The following is a 17,723-nucleotide window of genomic DNA, read 5'->3' as shown; positions in this document are numbered from 1 at the left end:
TTCACATGAATAATGTTGTAGTGCTCTAAAGTTTTAAACATAGAAACGTAAGGATTTGAAATTAAAGTTTGAAATTAGTTATGGGGGCAACAACAGCAGCCTCCCTAACACAAATGCAATATAATACAGGTGTTCTTCAATGTTACCTTGAATCTTTGCACCTAGGTTTCTGCCTGTGGTGCACTGCATTTTTCGCACGAACTTGTTTATAACCAATAGTAAAAGGTACTTGTATTAGCTATCTGTACATCAACTGATGATGCCCTTTGGTAATCTGTGTGGTAAAAAAAAAAAAAAAAAAGATGTATAAAACAAACTCATAAGAAAAAACTGATGCGACGTAGTCTTCAGTAGGTCTGTAACTCAAGCTTTAAAAGTTCTGCTCAGAAGATCCATCATATTAAGATGAATAGCAACACTGCGGTCATCAGTTTGTGTGCACGAGCTTAATTATAGCAAATACACAGGCTGGATTCCACAAACTGCTAGCCTCTTGCTTGTCAGCACTTGTGATTTTTACTCTGAATCACCTTGTTATCTTTGGGAAGAATCAGCTCTTGGAATATTCATAGGACTGAAATTCAGATGCATTTTTTCTAGTTCTTGTAGGAGTAAGAAAACTTATAAATAAATAAATAAATAACTTATCCCTTAAAAGATCCCCTCTAGAAAGTACTTAAAAAAAAAAAAAAAGAAGCAATATCTTGCAATTCGGGTCATAATTTTTTCATGTTCAGATTTAATATTAGTGCATTCTGAAAATCCAGGTTTCTCTAGGTCAGAGAGATGGAGAACAGGGCAAGGACAAGCATTTATGAGGAACCTACTAAGCTCCAGCCGAGATCTTATTCTATTATTACAGAGACTTATATTTTGGTGGATTTGCTGTGGAAAAGGTTATTTTTTCCATAGTTAAGATACACATTACTCTTCCTGGTATCCATGCAACACCAGTCTTATAGTCCATGGGAACAGCAGCTCAAAGATGTTTTGCACTCCTGCATGTTTCATAGCCATTGAGCATTTTTATTTGCACTGTCTGTGTTGCTAGTGTGTCCATGGAACTAGCTGTTTATTGCTCAGGAATATTTTTTTTTCCTGTATGCACATATATTTGTTGTCAGTCTGCTTTAAAATAGCAAATCATGATTTTCTGTCCTGTAAAGTTTTTATAGGCCTATATCTTTCAGTAACATAACAGAAGTTGATAAGAATTCATGAGGATTCAGGGAGGGTTATTCACGCAAAAGGCCATTGTGATCATCTCATGGGATTTTTTTCCCCTTTGCCTAATCTTGTTTTTTTCCCACTTCTTTCTGCTTTGCATCATCTTACCAAAAACATAGAGCTATAGACAGAATAGGTGAGGTGTCTTAGCTGAACTTAGTGATTACTTAGACAAGATCATGGCACTGTAGCTAAAGTAAACCATGATGTTTATACTAGAAATGGACCAAACGTTGTGTGTTCACTGGAACATCTGTGAATTTGGCTTGATGACAAGTCCCAGAGCAATACATGAAAGCCAACATTTTGTTCCTGCAGCCTAGTAGTGGTGAGGTGTGTTTGATCAAATTAATGATGAGGTACTAAATAAATAAAATAATAATCAAACGCACGGCAAAAAATATGAAACTGAATTTTCATTATGAAAGTTAGCATGCAGATTGAATGACAAAAGAGAAGTTATTATTAGCTGCCTATCAGATCTTTTGAGTTGAACTGAAAAAAGGAAATTGAACAGAATGTTCTTGGAGGTTAAACATCTTTCTGCTCTTTTTCTAGTATTTACAAAGATCAGAGATAGGAGATCAACACCATTTTATTTTGGGAGGTGCACCACAATGTTGCACTGAGGAAAAGGTTTGATTTAATCTCATAGTGAATGTGATTCATTTTTTAAGTCTAGAGATTTATATATGTTACTGGTGCTTAATAACTTTAGCAACATTTCCTCAGTTGTAGGTAGAATGTAATGATAGGACTGGTAAGTATTATAAAGATTGCTTCAAGGTGGAATTGTTAGAGATAATACATTTCCTTACATCCCATATTTCATCATTTCCTGGTGAGGTGCGTACTGTGAGAATAATTTTCATTTTTTCTGTAACAAAACAGAACTGGCTCTTCTTTGTCTGTAATTATTTCTTTCTTACAGATCTGTATGTTGATTTTTACTTAAGTGAACAGACTACAAAGGAGAAAGGTGTCTATATACGCATTCATAGTGGTTGACTGTAAATTTGTTCTTCTATTTTTACAAGTGCAAAATCCTTTGTAAAGCTCTTTCCATTGTGAGATGAAGGCACAGCCCAGGAAACCGACAACCACAATAAGCTGGAACATTGTCTCAGAGGTTTTTGCCAAAGAGTTGTCAATTTTAGACAAAGGAGAAAAATGTCATTTACAGCCTGTTTTCAGTAATAGTGAGCATCCAGAAATCCGGGTATTGCCAGTAAGAATTTCAGGTATTCAGCATATTCGACAGTTCTCAACCTCCATCTCTGTTTCTCCTGCTGTTAAATGGAGAGAGTAGCTTCTGCAAAGGGCTGCCATGAGAGTAATTAGTTATGAGCTGTAAAGCACTCTGAAGAGCAAAATGGTGAAGCAGTGTTATGGCACCATTTTAATGTTTAACAAATTTCAGCAAAAAACGCCTCTTGTTTTGGGGAATACTTACGAAATACAAAGTGTGAAAAACAACTTCTCCTAATTCGGTTACAGTGCTTGGAAAAATCATTATTGGTCAGTGTACCTCAAACTTTATAGGCTTTTATATAAATGTGAAGACAATTGAGGGAACAGTGCAAAAACAAGCTTGTTTTTCTGATTAAGGGTTTTGTATGGTACATTTGCTGTGATTACCCTGAATCTAAAGAAGGCAGTTTCAGCCCTGAGCTTTTTAACCCTCAAATGCCAGAATAAACAAAGTAATTTAAATATCCTTGTGCTTATTTTTAGTAGACATTTTTTCTGCAGCAGCAATTTACCACAGCTCCCATATCCCATTGCCAAAAACCTTAAACAACTGATAGATTTTGAAGCACTTTAAAAAGACCAAATGTGCAATAAAATATCATGGCTTTTGTCCATTAACACAGTGTTTGTGTATATTGCAAAAAGCAGTACACATAAAAAACCTGATCAGTCCATTGTTTCCATTAATTCTATGTAGCTGTGAGAAACCGAAGACTCGTTTTCCCCAAATTCTTGGGTTTTTTTGTTTGTTTATCCAAGTTCAATCCCGTGGATGAAATTGGAAGTGAGGGCTAGAAAGACGAAGAGCGTGCCATCAACAGCTTTATTTAGACTAATGAGATCATGATCACTTCAGCATCCTAAAGGGAACCTGGGTTGGAAAACACAAGCTGCAGAAAAAGAGAGTTTGGAAAAGCACAGGACAACCTATTCACATGTGTGTGGCTAGAAAGCTAGCCCACAATTGCATCTCCAATGTAAACAGGTGCATAAGTGTTGAAAAGCTTGAAGCCTTTTTGCATTAACACCTATTCACATGGTACATCAAACATGGTGGCAGCAATTGAATGCGATCTGTAAGCACAGTGAGGATGATAAATAGACAGATGTGCCATAAGTACCTTGGAAAGGAGATGGCATGCGCAAGCATAACATGCTGGGGTGCTGGATTTCTGTAAGAAAGCAGAAACACTGGTATTGACAGCAAAATTTAAGGTTGTGTAAACAACCAACTACAAATTTTAAAAATGTAGGTAAAGCTTTTCTACTGTCTTGCCTGGCAAAGAGAGCAAGAAGTGAGTGAGATATTGCCACGAAGAATAATGCCTGAAACCATGAAACATGAGATAAAGATGTGGGATTGTATCCTATGACCCCAGACAGATTAAGACTGGAGACATACTTTTTTCAGCCGAGATAAGTCAGCAGAAGCAGTAGCAGATGCATTTAAAAACCAAAGATCTCTAGCACCCACTTGTATTTCAGAAACAGCAAAAGTCAAAGATCATTTGTAGCAAGTGATTGCAAATCAGAGGAATGGGTGTAAAAAGCATTTATGCCAGGCACTGAAACATGAGGGTCCAGTGAACAGCTTAAGTAGACAGAGTAAACTTAAGAGATGAGCAAGAGAGTGGCCGCATTGCTGGGAGTGTATCTTGTGCACACCCTGTGGGATTCAAGGCAGAAACAGCAATGAAGAGCTCCCTTTCTGAATGCTACATCTTATCTGTGAAAGAAAACTGGATCAAAGCCTGGTTTTTCTTTCAAGTTGATTTTTATGTTATAGGTGGCGGGGATGAGGGGTTGCATTGCTTTTTTTAATTTATTTTATGGGTGTTATGCCAAAACTGCAGCCTAATCTACCTTTCATTAGCCGTAAGAATACGTGCCATAGAGCTATTAATGCTCTGGCCCTGGAAAAAGTTTCACAGAGTGTGCCAGAAGGTGTGGAAATTTGTTAAAGAGGATAGATGGCTCACCTAGAGCAATTTCCCAGAGCACGCTCTTGAAGTTGTAATTAGTGAGCTCTCTCATGCCTGGAATAAATCAAGTATCATTCTGGAAATTGCTGATAAGGGGTGGTGGCTTCTTTTCAGTGTTGTTTTTGGTGTTGTTGAATCACTGGACACTGAATTTACCTGTGAAGTTTTTCATCAGCATTATCTTGATACTGCTGTTTTTACCAGATGTAACAATGATACCCATTCTTTGCAAGATTAAAGTGCTTTCTTCAGCTCTTCCACCACAACTAAAGGGACCTTGTGGGTTGTTGGGAACAACTGATGACAATCATGAGATCACGATAGAAATTTTCCAGTCTACACCGAAATAAGCAGTGGAAGGCCACATATGCTGTAACATATTCCCCTCTTTCTTGTAAGTGTGAAAATAGGTGGTAGTCTGATTAGTGTTGCTGCTCTTGGAAGTTGTATGAATTTCTGGGTTTGGAAGTAGACTTGCACTTTACACAGAAGATCTTGAAAATAAGAACTCAAAACCATGCACTAATATTCCATAATTTCACCCTTCATTGATATCGAAACCTGTGTGCTTTAATTTCCTTAAGAGTACAAGGTCATAATCCAGAAATAAGGGCAGCAAAACTGTAAACCAAAGAGCTGTCATTTTGAGACAAAGGAGGAAATTTTTTTTTCTTAAAATGTCATCAAGTTCTGCTGTGTCTGTGATTTATGCTCTTCCCCAGTGCTATTACTGAAAGAGTTTACCTGCATGTACTTTAGATGCCACAGGCAGAGCTGTGCTGGTGGCTGCCTGTCAGAACACGCGTTGTTTTGCTGCTCTCCTGAAGAGCTTTGGTAATCCATTTCCTTTTTGTGTATATATTCATTTTTTTTCATACATAAATGTAACTGAGATGATTGAAGAAAGGAAAAAATCAGAGCATATGCTTTTTTATAGCACAGGAAGGGGCTTGCTGAAGTAGCTGCACCTGTTTATTATGCGGGCTGGCTGTGTAAATGCATCACTGCCATGCATTTGTGCCTTAAGGCAGGAGTTAAGCCAACTTTGATGTAACTTAGCCAGAGGCATACCCTTAATTTGCATAGAACCCAAATGCTAAAAATTATGGTAATGGTCATTTATCAGTAAACTTGTGGTTAAAAACATTTTGTCATTTGCGATTCCAGCTCTGCTAGATGAACATTTCTAAATTGGGGGCAGAGACGACCTACCTCATTTTGCATTATTCTAAACTAGGTGGATTTTTCAGTGAAAAACACGTTTTTGTTTTGTTTTGATCAGTAGAGATACTCTTAAAGGTCAAAACAAGTTTCAGCTACTTCGGTGAAGCTTTTAGGTGAATTCATTAAAGTAAAGCAGAAATCGCCATTGCTTGGAGGGTGTATAGCAAGTTATATAAATTACTATTCCAAGATAAACCACAGCTGGTTTAGCACCAGTGGCAACTCTGATGTCAGAGAATAATCGCACCTCTCATTATGCCATGTATCTTCTTACCTTTGTATTCCAATAGTCTGTTAAACAAAGTACCCCTGAGGGCTGTTTATCCCTAGATAATAGTCTCTACTGTTAAGTACTACTTCATCAAAATGTTTCTTTCTGATGATGTCTTACTGTAATATATCATGGAAGTGACAGCTAATATATTATATGATAAAGTAAAATATCCCCTGAGCAAGGTACAGGAATGATAAATTATGTTAATATGTTATTCCCATTATATTATCATCAGTCAGATGATGATTTAGTATGATGTATCATCAGAAAAAGATAATCTAATAGTGTATTACTCAAAACTTTATGCCATCTGGGGAACACAAGTAAATTCAACTGACAAAAGTTGAATATAGGACAAAAGGTATCCTAGTCCCACAACTCATGTACAGCCTAAATTAAAATGCATCAAGATATAGAAAAGAAGTAAAAAACATAAGTCTAGGAAGTGCAATACTAAGAAATATTGTTATTATAGAGGTCAGAATTAAATTTTCAGTGCCTGTAAACCAACGTTACACTAGTATTAGCCATTGTATAACATATTAGCATCACCATTAGTATGACTGGAGCTTCCATGCAAGTGTCAGTCAATGCTTTGTCCTTGTAAGCTAGTGATGGTAGTGAAATAGAAACTAACTTGGTGTTCAGTTCCCTTTACTCATTTTACAGAGATTTAGTTCAATGTGGGTATCTGCAGGAAGGCTCAACCGCATTTCTGTGCCAAACTATTCATCATCAAACAGATGGTTATCCTATTATTCAACAATTTGCATGCTGACATGCTGCAGTGATCTATGGATGATACCAGTATGTCACTAAACCAAATAGAAATATCAGAGAAACTTTGTTGTGAAGCAGCCCCTTAGACTGAAAACTACTCCCTCATGTTAATTTCTTTGTAATTTTTTGGTGATATGTTTCATCTATATTTGTGTAGTTATAGTATGATAACACTGTGTTGTAACTTCTGCCATAACAGGATTCCTTGGTCATAGGACAGGGAAAAATTATTTCATGAGCAGCAACTTAATGAAGCCCTACGGTTATCCTAGTTCTCAGGCTATGTTCTACAACCTCAATAGTATAACTTCTCATCTCAAAGTCTTCAAATGGCACTTTCACAGTACCTTCAGTTTCTTGGTGTGCTCCAACAGTTTCACTTCCCTGATAAGACTTAGAGCCCTCCATTGTCCCTGTGGCCTCATACAACATCAAACCACTCATACTTCCCTTCTGTGTCCCTATACCATCTCCCCAGTAGTCCTAGCATTTGCCTGGTTTCTCTAGCTGGGAAAGACGTAGTGTGTTATGCCCAGCAGACCAGCTAGTGTACAGCCTGACCTGCAACCTAGCTGCTGCCTTCTGCTCTGAGAACAGCTGTGAACTGAGCTCTTCTGCCTTTCCTTCAGGAGAAACAGTCAGTTCTCTCCTTTGTTCAAATATTGCTTAAATGTAGAGGTTTATTGTCCTCTGAGACATCAAGGTGTACCTGAGATAGGTGCAGAGGACTGCAGATGTGACACTGTGGGAGACCTGCATTTTCCTAAAATAGCAAGTGACAGTGCCAAAAGGGACACTTGACACCATGTTTAGGTGACTTAATCAAGCCTTTGATGTCTTTCCAATCTCTACCTTTCTCTCATACATGCCTCTTGAAATTGCTGGTGGTTCAAAGTGTGGGGGTTGATGGTCAGGCATGCAGCTGTAGCTCATGCACTTTGTTTCTTTGGAGAACCTGCAGGGTGACACTGGGAGTGCTTTGGTGCAGCACAGGAGAAGTGGCTGTTGTGGTCCTCTTGTCTGCTGAGCCTCACTGCACGCCCTGTCTTTGGCAAGCAGTTTCTCATCTTTGTCAGAGCTCTGTGTCTCCAGGTGGGAAGATGGGAGATGGTGCCCAGTATTTGACCATTGCCTGGTCCCTGTCGTGTTTCTAAACCCATGGCTCTTTTCCTTCGTAAGCATCTGTTCTCCCTCTCCCCAGCAATATATAAACAATATTTTTACATAGGATGTGGGTTCACTTAGAGACATGAAACTTGCAAGTTTCCCAACAGTCTGGGCATAATTTTATTCTCTTTTTTTATTATTTTTTCCACCCTGAAGTGAATTTATTTATTGCTGAAGATATGAAGCTGTAATCTTTACAAGATAGCGTCCATGGAATAAACATAAGACCTCCACACACACCCAGTAGCCGCTTTGCACTGTAACAGGGCAGTATTTTTACAGATAACACTGTGCCAGTTTATCTCCTTAGTACTCAGTCCTTTTTCTGTTGCTAAAACTTAGCAAATGCTGTACTATTTATTTCCTTTTGTCGATGATTTTAGCCATCTAGGATATATATAATCATTGGGGTCCATTACAAAGGTGTAAAATTGTAGTCATAGAATCAACAACATTTTGTGATCCTTCAGATAGCTGTCTAAAATTATACTGTCTCACATAAAGAACACCTCACTTCAGATGTCTTTAATTTTTTTTAGCTTTTAATTTTTTAAAAATATATATATATTTTATTGTTAATAGCATGTTCACTGTCCACTCTTTTGCAGTCATACTTTTACACCATGTTGCATTTTTTACACCATATTTTACCCGCAAGTCAATTGAGAACAGAGGAAGGGAATACTGATCAAACTCAGCCAGCCCCAGTGCCTTTTAGTTCAGTAGCACGTTTCCAAAATGCAATCAGTAGCAAACTCCAAGGAGGGCTATAGGAAAAGAGTTTGGCCAGCAGAACTGAGGAAGTGATTGTCCCCCTGTACAGGGCTCTGGTGAGGCCGCACCTCAAATGCCACACTCAGTTCAGGGCCCCTCATGACAGGAAGGACATCGAGGGGCTGGAATATGTCCAAAGAAGGGCAACAAAGCTGCTGAAGGGTCTAGAGAACAAGTTTTATGAGGAGCGGCTGAGGGCACTGTGGTTATTTAGCCTAGAGAAAAGGAGGCTCGGGGGAGACCTTATTGCTCTCTACAACTACCTCAAAGGAGGTTGCAGAGGGATGGGGGGGCAGTATCTTCTTCCAAGCAACAAACAGGAGGAAATGGCCTCAAGTTGCATCAGGGGGAGGTTTAGGTTGGATATTAGGAAAAATTTCTTCACTGAAACCATTGTGAGTCATTGGACCAGGCTGCCCAGGGAAGTGGCTGAGTCACCGTCCCCAGAGGTATTAAAAAGACACGTGGGTGTGGTACTTACGGACGTGGGTGAGTGATAGGCTTGGCAGTACTAGGTTAACAGTTGGACTTGATGATCTTGGAGGTCCTTTCCAACCTAAATGATTCTATGATTCCCAGTTAGAGGAATCAGAGGTGTGTATCTTTCATGAATATTTCTTCTGTAAGTTCATCTAGTTACTTTTTGGGGATGTTTGTATTTTTAGAGTCCACAACATCCTCTGGCAATAAATGTCATTGTGAAACAAACAAACAAAAAAACTCACTTTGTTGTTGTTCTTAATCTGCTATTTGCCACTTACATGTGATATACCCTGGTTCTATACTCTAAGCAAACACATATACTCTCCACCTATTTTCCTATTCATTATACTTAGGGTTGCTTAGATCTCTGTTAGTTTCTTTTATTCCATGCGTTTGAACATCCCTCATGTCTTTTTCTGCAGATCTGTTAGCTTCTGTTAGTGTGTCCTTTTTGGATGTGGGATCAAGACTACAATCAGTAGACAATATGCAGGAATACAGTAGGTTTCAACAGTCATATTTTTTTTTCTTTTCCTGATCATTTCTATGTCTTCATTTCTTTTTTTCTTTTTTTTTTGTCCTCTTCAGTCTGCATTGAGCATGGAGTTGATAATTCCAAAGAACTGTCTGTTATAACCACAACATATCAGTCTTGAACAGTGATAGGTTAGTAGAGTCCTGTTATTTTTTAATGTAAAGTTAGGAGCATTTTGTTTTGTGTCTTTCACTTTATATCACTGAATTTTGTGCCACTTTATAAGTTGGCAACTCAGTATCATAAGATTCTGGGCAAATCTGGGGGGTCTGTCACCATCCTTGCTACCATGAATACCTTTTAGTTATTAGCACAGTTTTACCTGTTCACTGTCCAGTCTGTATTGTAGATTCCTTCTACATACACTGACAGCAGGACATTAGCATTGGTCCCTGGGGGTTGCCACTCTAAAAGTTGACCTTTTCCTTCTGACTGTTTGTTTCCTTTCTTTAAAGCAGTTACTAATCCATGAACTGACTGAAACTTAAAGAACCGTCAAACTCCTTCAGGATAAAATGAGAAGTGACCTCACAAAAATGTGAGCGGAAGATTTAATTCATCCATTACTGAGCTATTAATTCACCTCTGCACTTCCTGACCCAGCTGGGATGAAATGTAAAGCAATGATACTTGCAGAGTAGCTTAGTCTCATAATAATTCTGATCATTGTCATCTGTGTATGACACTAACTCTCAAAAGAGAAGCCTATCTTTTGTGATGTTTCTGACACATTTCTAGAACAAAGTTTTTAAGAAGCCTTAGATAAATAAAATCTAGTGTGCCCCACAGCAAGCTGTATATGAATTCAGTATCTAAGTCCCTACATTCTCTCTAGTACAGCACCCCAAAAAAATCCTTTGCAGACTCATTTTGAAGAAAACATGCAAGGCTTTTGTTAATGGAATATGAAAATGTATACTGGAGACAGTACTGCAGCCTATATACTGTTAATTTTGCATTTAAATCCATTTTCTTTAGTCCTCAATTTCCAAGCTTCTATATGCTTCTGAGTTCTTATTGGCCTCTTCTAATTGCATGCTGTGGGAGGAATCGTGGCAGGGGTTCGGGGACAAGGCAGTCAAGTCTGAATGATCTGGGCATTATGGCAGCACAGAGAAAGGTCACTCGATCATTGAAACATGGGAACTGTTTGTTGTGCATGTCAACTAGATATTCGTGTTGAAATCACTAGCTGTGAAATCGTTAATGATAGTTAATGATATGAAGTGTTCAAGCAGCACATGGTAACAGTTTACTTTTGATCCAATAATAAACACTTTATGGAGCCCTGGTGAAGTCAGGGGCATCATTTCAGAGGCAAGTCTTGACTGATGCTTTCAAGAAAGCATAATGCTTGGGAACTTTTTTTTTTTTTTGATTCAACTTACTCATTTTTGGAGAAATATTTTTATCCAGTAACTCAATTCTGCAGTAAGAGTGGATCTTACGGCAAATTTCTTTGTTACGGAGTTGTGCAATGTAAGGTATCCTTCAAATAAGCATCTCAGAACAAATCCCCTTCACCTTTTCCATTGACTTCAGTAGGACTAGTCATGTAAGCAAAGTGAATAGGCTTTGGGTGTGCAGATTGAAGGACTCTGTAGGAGTAACTTTCAAGAAATTGGTTACGGCTGTAATGTGAGCTGTGCTGACACAGCTGGCAGATAGCTTGAAATTGATGCTCTCAGAAAGAGATAGATCTTTGCCAGAAATATTAGTTTCAAGAAAAATGACCTTTTTTCCTATCTTTACTGTCAAGTAGCGCTGTAGTTTCTAAACTGGATTTGTAGAGATGCATGACTCTGATATTTAATTTCAGAAAAAGAAATAATTTCTTTGTTATTGATGGCCAAGCACCCAATATTGTAAAATTCACTGATGCATTCTTAGTGCTAGGGAAATGCCAAGGTCTACCCTCTACAACATTTGGAGGTTCCTTGGCCCCACCGGTCTTAACATTACCTTTCAAAAAAACAGTCTGGTTCAAAAAAAGTGTCTGGTTCTTACCAGGGCTCTGAGGACACCACCAGGCCTCCTCGGGGGCCTCTCCCCGCCCCTGCCCATGGGCTCAGGACCCCGCCTCATTAGCACTGCAGCTGGCCAGCCCAGTCCTTTTGGATTGGAGATGTTCAGATTTGTTGGATTGACCTTGGCTTGCCTTTGCCTGATGCTCACAGGGCTGTCAACAGTGCCCATTACCATCACCACCTTGCTCTGCTCGTGCTGCCAGGCACCTTGGGGTGAACCTGGTCCACGAGGGCATTCCCAGCCTCCGCCAAAGCTGCTCCCAGCTCTCCTTCCCTTAGGGAGCAGACCTGCTCTTGCGTCTCTCTGACACCTCTAGCTGTCAACTTCTGAAAGTTAAATCTTTTTTCTTTTTCTCTTTGTCTTTTCCTTCTTCCTCTTCACTTTCTTCTCCCTTCTTCTTCTGAAACAAAACAACAACAACAACAAAAAAAACTTCAGTGAACTTTCGGCTTTGGAGGACTGGAACTGTTCCCAGTTTCAACCACAGGCTCCTTTTGCTTGATCACTGGAATGAACTTTATTCGCTCGAAAATGAAAGAATATGCATTCTTAAAATAAATGGGTAAAAACCTTTGGTCTTTTAATGAGCACCTTGTAGATGAAGGCATCATGGCTAGCAAGGAAAGATATCTGTAGTATAGTTATTTACACAGACAAGATACAATGATGTCAACCACCTGCATTTGGTCACTTGCTGTATCTTTGTCATTGTATAAAGCTCTTTAAATTGCACTGTCAAGAAAACATGATCGCAGGACGGATGTAAGTGGTCAGAAATATTCAGTACCATTTCACTTATGTGGATTTTGAGGGTCAAAGCTATGCATTTTTATCAGACTTCTTATTAACTTTCAACCCAAGTGAAGATCAGTGCCTCAGAACAGGCAAGGGATTGCATGTTGAAGTGTTTTGTCTCGAAGGAAATACTACCACAGCTACTGATGAGAATTCCTGTTGTTTTATATAATGTTCCTAATTTCAGAATTCTTCAATATTTAGAAGAGTACTATAATACTTTAATTCTGTAGTGTTTGAACTTAGCAGTAGTCTTTATATAAAAGTCATTAGGGTAGGAGCCTTCACTCAGAGGGCAGTGAGGCACTGGCACAGGCTGCCCAGAGAAGCTGTGGATGCCCCATCCCAGGAGGTGTTCAAGGCCAGGTTAGATGGGGCCCTGAGCAGGCTGATCTAGTGCACAGCATCTTTGCCTATGGCAGGGGGGTTGGAACTAGGTGATCTTTGAGGACCCTTCCAGCCTGAGCCGTTCTATGATTCTATGAGATATCTGTTTTTCTGGAGTTTTTGTGTGTACGTGTACAACTAATGAATTCAGACTTGCTGATGGCCTTTAGGAAGATTAAATGACTGGTCGGGTGTAGTATTTTGGAGAAACATCCTGCTGTACCTCTAATCTTAATGCTAATTAATGTGAAGTGTTTCCGATGATCTGTGGACAATTTTTTCATTTTGGCTGTTTTAGTTCTGGCAATATCTTAAGTGCTGATTTTTCCCATCCACCAACAGCTTCCTCCACTTTGAAGACACAAATATACATGTGCTGTATGGGTTAATATTCACTAAAATGACATACTGTCAAAATCATAACTTATAAAAAATCGATAGTTAACTTTAGGGGAAATAAATCAAGTTCCACATATTTAACATTTTATTCAGGATTTTTTTTCTTTTTTTCTTTTTTTTTTTACCAGAGATTAAAAGGAAATCCTGTCTTTTTGAAATTTGGGGTGTTTTGTTTCAGTTCTGAGGGAAATGAAAGACTGGCAGAACTGGCTACAGTCAGCCAGAATGAAGGCAAATTCTGAAAAGCCTTTTCAGAACCTTTTCGCTATCCTGACGTGAAGTTTCTCTGATATTCCAATAGTGTCTATAGAATGTTGATAATACTGAATCATTCTAAATAATGATTTGAAAATGCTATATTCTGAGTATTTGTAACTTTGTGCATGAAAAACTTGATTCATATGCTCAAATAAAAGCATTGCTCCAGTAAAGTGGGGTAAGGCTTTTGTACAGAATGATGAATTATGTCCAATATTTAAAACTAATCTCTCGTTACTTTTGTCTCTCTTCACTCTGAAGTTCTTTTTCCCATTTCTGTCACATGGGGTGGAGAAAAAGACAGATACTACACTTGTGTCATGGAAAATTGCCCATTTCAGTAACATCATACATAAGAGAATAGTAAGTGACAGATACATAGGAACTTCTCTGCCAGATCAGACTAATGGTGCATGTAGTTCACTGCCTCTTGTCCTAGAAATAGACAGTTCTAGGTGTCTGTGGATCTGGAACTGATGGGTTTGTGCCTCAGAATTTCATAAAACCTCAGTCACTTCTGTGACAGTCCCTCTGCATGTTCTGTCACTCAAGGGAAACAAGGAACAGACTTTCCAACAGAAATAGGTACTGTTTCACATCACTGTTAGTTCTGAGGACATCATGGGCCCTGATGCACAGTGTTTGTTTCTGGCAGCTTACGTGCATCACTGTCTTTGCACATCCATTAAGAGCTCGTAAATCTTACCTTCAATTTTATATCTGAGGTTTTCAGTGGAGTTGCTCCTTTCTTTAATTAGCTAGCAGGGTATGCCAAAAGTTCTGGGCATCTAACAGACTTCCTTCTTTGCTTCTTTGCCCTCTGTGTCATTTTTCACATCAAGGATTTTGAGCTGATGTATCCTGACCTTCACCTTAGTGGAATAATGTGCTGTAGCTGCCAGTTACATTGTTCTGCTCCAGTGTTAAAACATGTTTAAATATTTAATTAAAGAAACTGTTCACGCCTCTTGTTTCTTTAAAAAGATGTCAACCATGTAAAAAAAAAAAATCAAATTGGAGATGGCAAAAACGCAGAGTAAGGAATAGACTTTGCTGCCTGTTGGACAATACGTAATGGCAGTGTCAGTTGCTCACCAGTGTCTTTTCACATAGCAGATCATAAGCACTTTTTTGTTGTAAGCTCAAATAAGAGACAGCATTTTGGGAAGACTGTCTCTGATGCATTGCTTTAGGCAAAGAAAGGCTTTCTGTAACACATAAATCCAATTCTGTCATTAGACGTGTGGCAAACTGCTATTGCCAGCTCTACTGGGAAAGCCAGTGTCTGTGTAGGTGTGGGTGGGCAAGGGGGCAAATTTCATTTCAGGAGCTGATCTCTGAGCAGTTCTACACATGAAGCAATGTCAGCCTAATACTCTAATTCCAAGTGGATTCTTGACATTGCATAGTGAAATTACGTATTAAATGACAATCAAGAAAAATATCAGGAGCTAGACAGTATTCAGCAGGAAGTGTATGCAAAAAAGGATTATGCAAAAATTTTAATAATTTGAATTGCAGTGTTCGTGTTCTTTTACTATACGAAAAGAAAATTAGCTTGTCACTGGTGTCATTATTAATGTATGAGGTGAGGCAGAAATACAGCGTAGTTCCTAACACCACTTCTGTCCCTTCCCCTCTTCCCCACTCCCCAAACAACCCCCACCACCCCAAAAAAAAAAAAAAAAAGAATAACAAAAAAAATAAAAAGCGTGCTCAAGGGCTTTCTGATACAGGGAGCTGTGACAGATTGCATTGCTGAAGTAGTAAAATTTAGGTGGTTTATAAATTATTTTAACTTGAAGGTGGGGCATTGTATAAGCATAAGTATTTACTATATTCCTAATTAGATCAAAATATTAAAGGAAATGTCAGATATCAGTAACAGTGTTTATTACTCTAACCAGATACAGGAATTATATTTTTGGCTATTTTAAACCTTACGTGCCCTTCTGTTATGCATGAACAGCTATTACTATTGTTCAGTTATATATGTGTCTTAAGGTAGTCATATTGCAATCTCCACCTTTTGAATTATTTTCAAATAAATAAAACAATTTTTTTGCATAAAAAGATATTCTGCAAACATAATTAAGTGTTGAAATTTACATTTTTATGAATATTATGTCATGTTTGAGATGAATCCACTTAAAAGTTTTAGAGGTTTTGCTTCACTTTGTCATTAGGGCTAGCACAAAAGATTTTCTTTTGCATTACAACACTGAGCACATCTTTTGCCCTTGAACATGAACTGCCTTGAATTTTGTTAAGATGCTGTTCTCCATTCTCATTTTCACACTCAATGAGCCACTACTGTTTCAGTCCAAAACGGATCAGTCAGTAAAGCTGCATGATGAAACTAGTTACAGAGTCTAGTCAGATTCTTTGAAACTCATTTATATTTAGCCAGCAGTCCACAGGTTGAGCTGCAAAAGCTGCTCAAGATGACAACAGTGACTGCTTTTTTGAGTATAATTTGGGAATACATAATCAGATTGATGGAAAAAAAATTAAAAATTATTATGCACATTGATATCCATATGATGTTAAATTGTTAACGTCAAATTTTGTAAAAATCCAAATGCTTTTTATTTGCGTATCTAGATTTGTGCTTTCCCTAAAAGTAGATTAAATGTAGGCTTTTTATTAAAATTAAAATACTGATACATGATTAATAAAAGTATGCAAAGTGGAAATGTAGGCTCACTGTAAATGTGTAGACTCATCCGTTTGTCATGATAAACAGTGTGAAAGTCTGACAATAACACGATCATTTAAACTGGTAGTTTTTTTTTTCACTATTATCTGCTAAGACTGTGATGAGGAAAGAAAATAAGGAATTTTTCTTTTTCATCCTCCCTCAAATGCTGTTGTAGCACTTCAGAAAGTATCCTAAATGGGCACAGAGCAAAAGGCAGCGAGGATTGTTTGCTGAGACTGGATTTAGAGGGTAAACTCTCATTGGTGTCCTACATCATTTGGCAGCCAGGATTAATATGCTATGATGAGGAAGAGCATTTAGGATTTTCAGGGTAGTGTCTCTTATTATATGGGTCAGCATGAATGTTGTGTACCTTACTAAAAATGCATGTGTCCAGGTCCAAAATAAGGAGGTAAGTGCTTACCGCAACACTGTGACTTAGGCTGGGAAAATATCTGTTGTCCCCCCTGTAACCTGCAAAAGCCAGGGATCTGAGAATGGAATACACAAAATTGACAACAAAGTGTTTAAAAATAAAGGACTGCTTGATCCAGTAAAAAAATATAAGGCCCCAGACTGTGGTGCGAGGAGATATTTTTCCTCACTCCCCACTCGCTGTGATGAAGCATTCTCCACAGTTCAAGTGATTCTGGGGAAATCCTTCTGGTCGGGCAGCCCAGTGCGTTGTGTTCATCTGGGGCACACAATATTTAAATATTTAAATCTTCCACTGCCTAAGGAGGCCTGGGCTTACACATCCCACCAAAATACCATTGCAGTGAGACTGTGAGTCATCAAATGCCAAATGTTCTCATCTAATTTATTTAGAAATCAGGCTTGTCTTTCCGTGGAGAATGTCCTATCATAAATCTCCTGTGGCATCCTGTTTTTTCCATTCTCGTACCCAAATGCATTTGTAATTGCTTCCCAAGTGGAACAGCTGTACCAGGGAGGGATGAGGAGCATCATCACACCCTGCAGCCATAACACGCGCTGGCTAGGGCCCGCTCAGGTATGGCAGCAGGGGTGGCATTAAGGTCTCTGCGTCTCACGCATCCCAGGTGAGTGAGCTGGTTATTGGATTAAAGAAAGTAAAATGGGGGCAGGTGGTATCTTAGGCAAAAATACAACACAGTGTTACCTTTATCTTACTGCTGTGAAAATCAGTAGGCAGTTTGCTACTGATGCCAACCAGACCTGTGTGAGGCCAAAATTGAGCAGGCAAAGGCTTTAAACAACCAGCTGCAAAAAATGTAAGCTCATGCAGAGGACTCTCTTAATTATCATACAACTTAAATGCTAACCGTACATTTTTCATCAGAAGGTGGCGGTCAGTGATGAGAAGTTACCTTTCTGGCACATCACTGCAGACACCAAGCTTTGCTTTTGAACACTTTCTGGTAGAAGAAGCATAATCGGAGTCAATTTTGCATCAGGCCTCAACAGCTCGCAGACAAA

The 17,723-nt window shown here is 38.7% G+C and overlaps 1 protein-coding gene and 1 long non-coding RNA gene across 18 annotated transcripts in view; one reads left to right on the top strand and one right to left on the bottom strand.

Moving 5' to 3' along the window:
• The window catches only part of EPHA6 (EPH receptor A6), a 575,874-nt gene that overhangs the window by 531,731 nt on the left and 26,420 nt on the right, over window positions 1-17,723 (top strand). The window contains exons 16-17 of one of the 14 annotated variants that reach the window (XR_014578285.1): window positions 9,585-9,662; window positions 9,751-10,800. The exons of 11 other annotated variants lie outside the window; for them this stretch is intronic. Coding sequence is in view for 1 of the 3 variants with exons in the window: in XM_083820696.1 (XP_083676822.1) it covers window positions 9,585-9,593 (9 nt within the window). In the remaining 2 variants the exon portion in view is untranslated. Of the gene's footprint in view, window positions 1-9,584; window positions 12,101-17,723 lie in introns of those variants that run through there. 2 more of the 14 variants (XR_014578284.1, XM_083820696.1) reach the window with 2 other exon arrangements.
• Window positions 1-17,723, bottom strand: part of LOC310892650 — an 85,147-nt gene that overhangs the window by 45,144 nt on the left and 22,280 nt on the right. The window contains exon 1 of one of the 4 annotated variants that reach the window (XR_014578289.1): window positions 147-5,375. The exons of 2 other annotated variants lie outside the window; for them this stretch is intronic. This is a non-coding gene — a long non-coding RNA (uncharacterized lncRNA). Of the gene's footprint in view, window positions 1-146; window positions 5,376-10,936; window positions 12,126-17,723 lie in introns of those variants that run through there. One more of the 4 variants, XR_014578288.1, reaches the window with a different exon arrangement.

This window comes from Anser anser (assembly GCF_964211835.1).
Source record: "Anser anser genome assembly, chromosome: 1".
Classification (NCBI taxonomy): Eukaryota; Metazoa; Chordata; class Aves; order Anseriformes; family Anatidae; genus Anser; species Anser anser.
The sequence above is the reverse complement of the archived record's forward strand: the minus strand, read 5'-3'. Positions and strand labels throughout refer to the sequence as shown.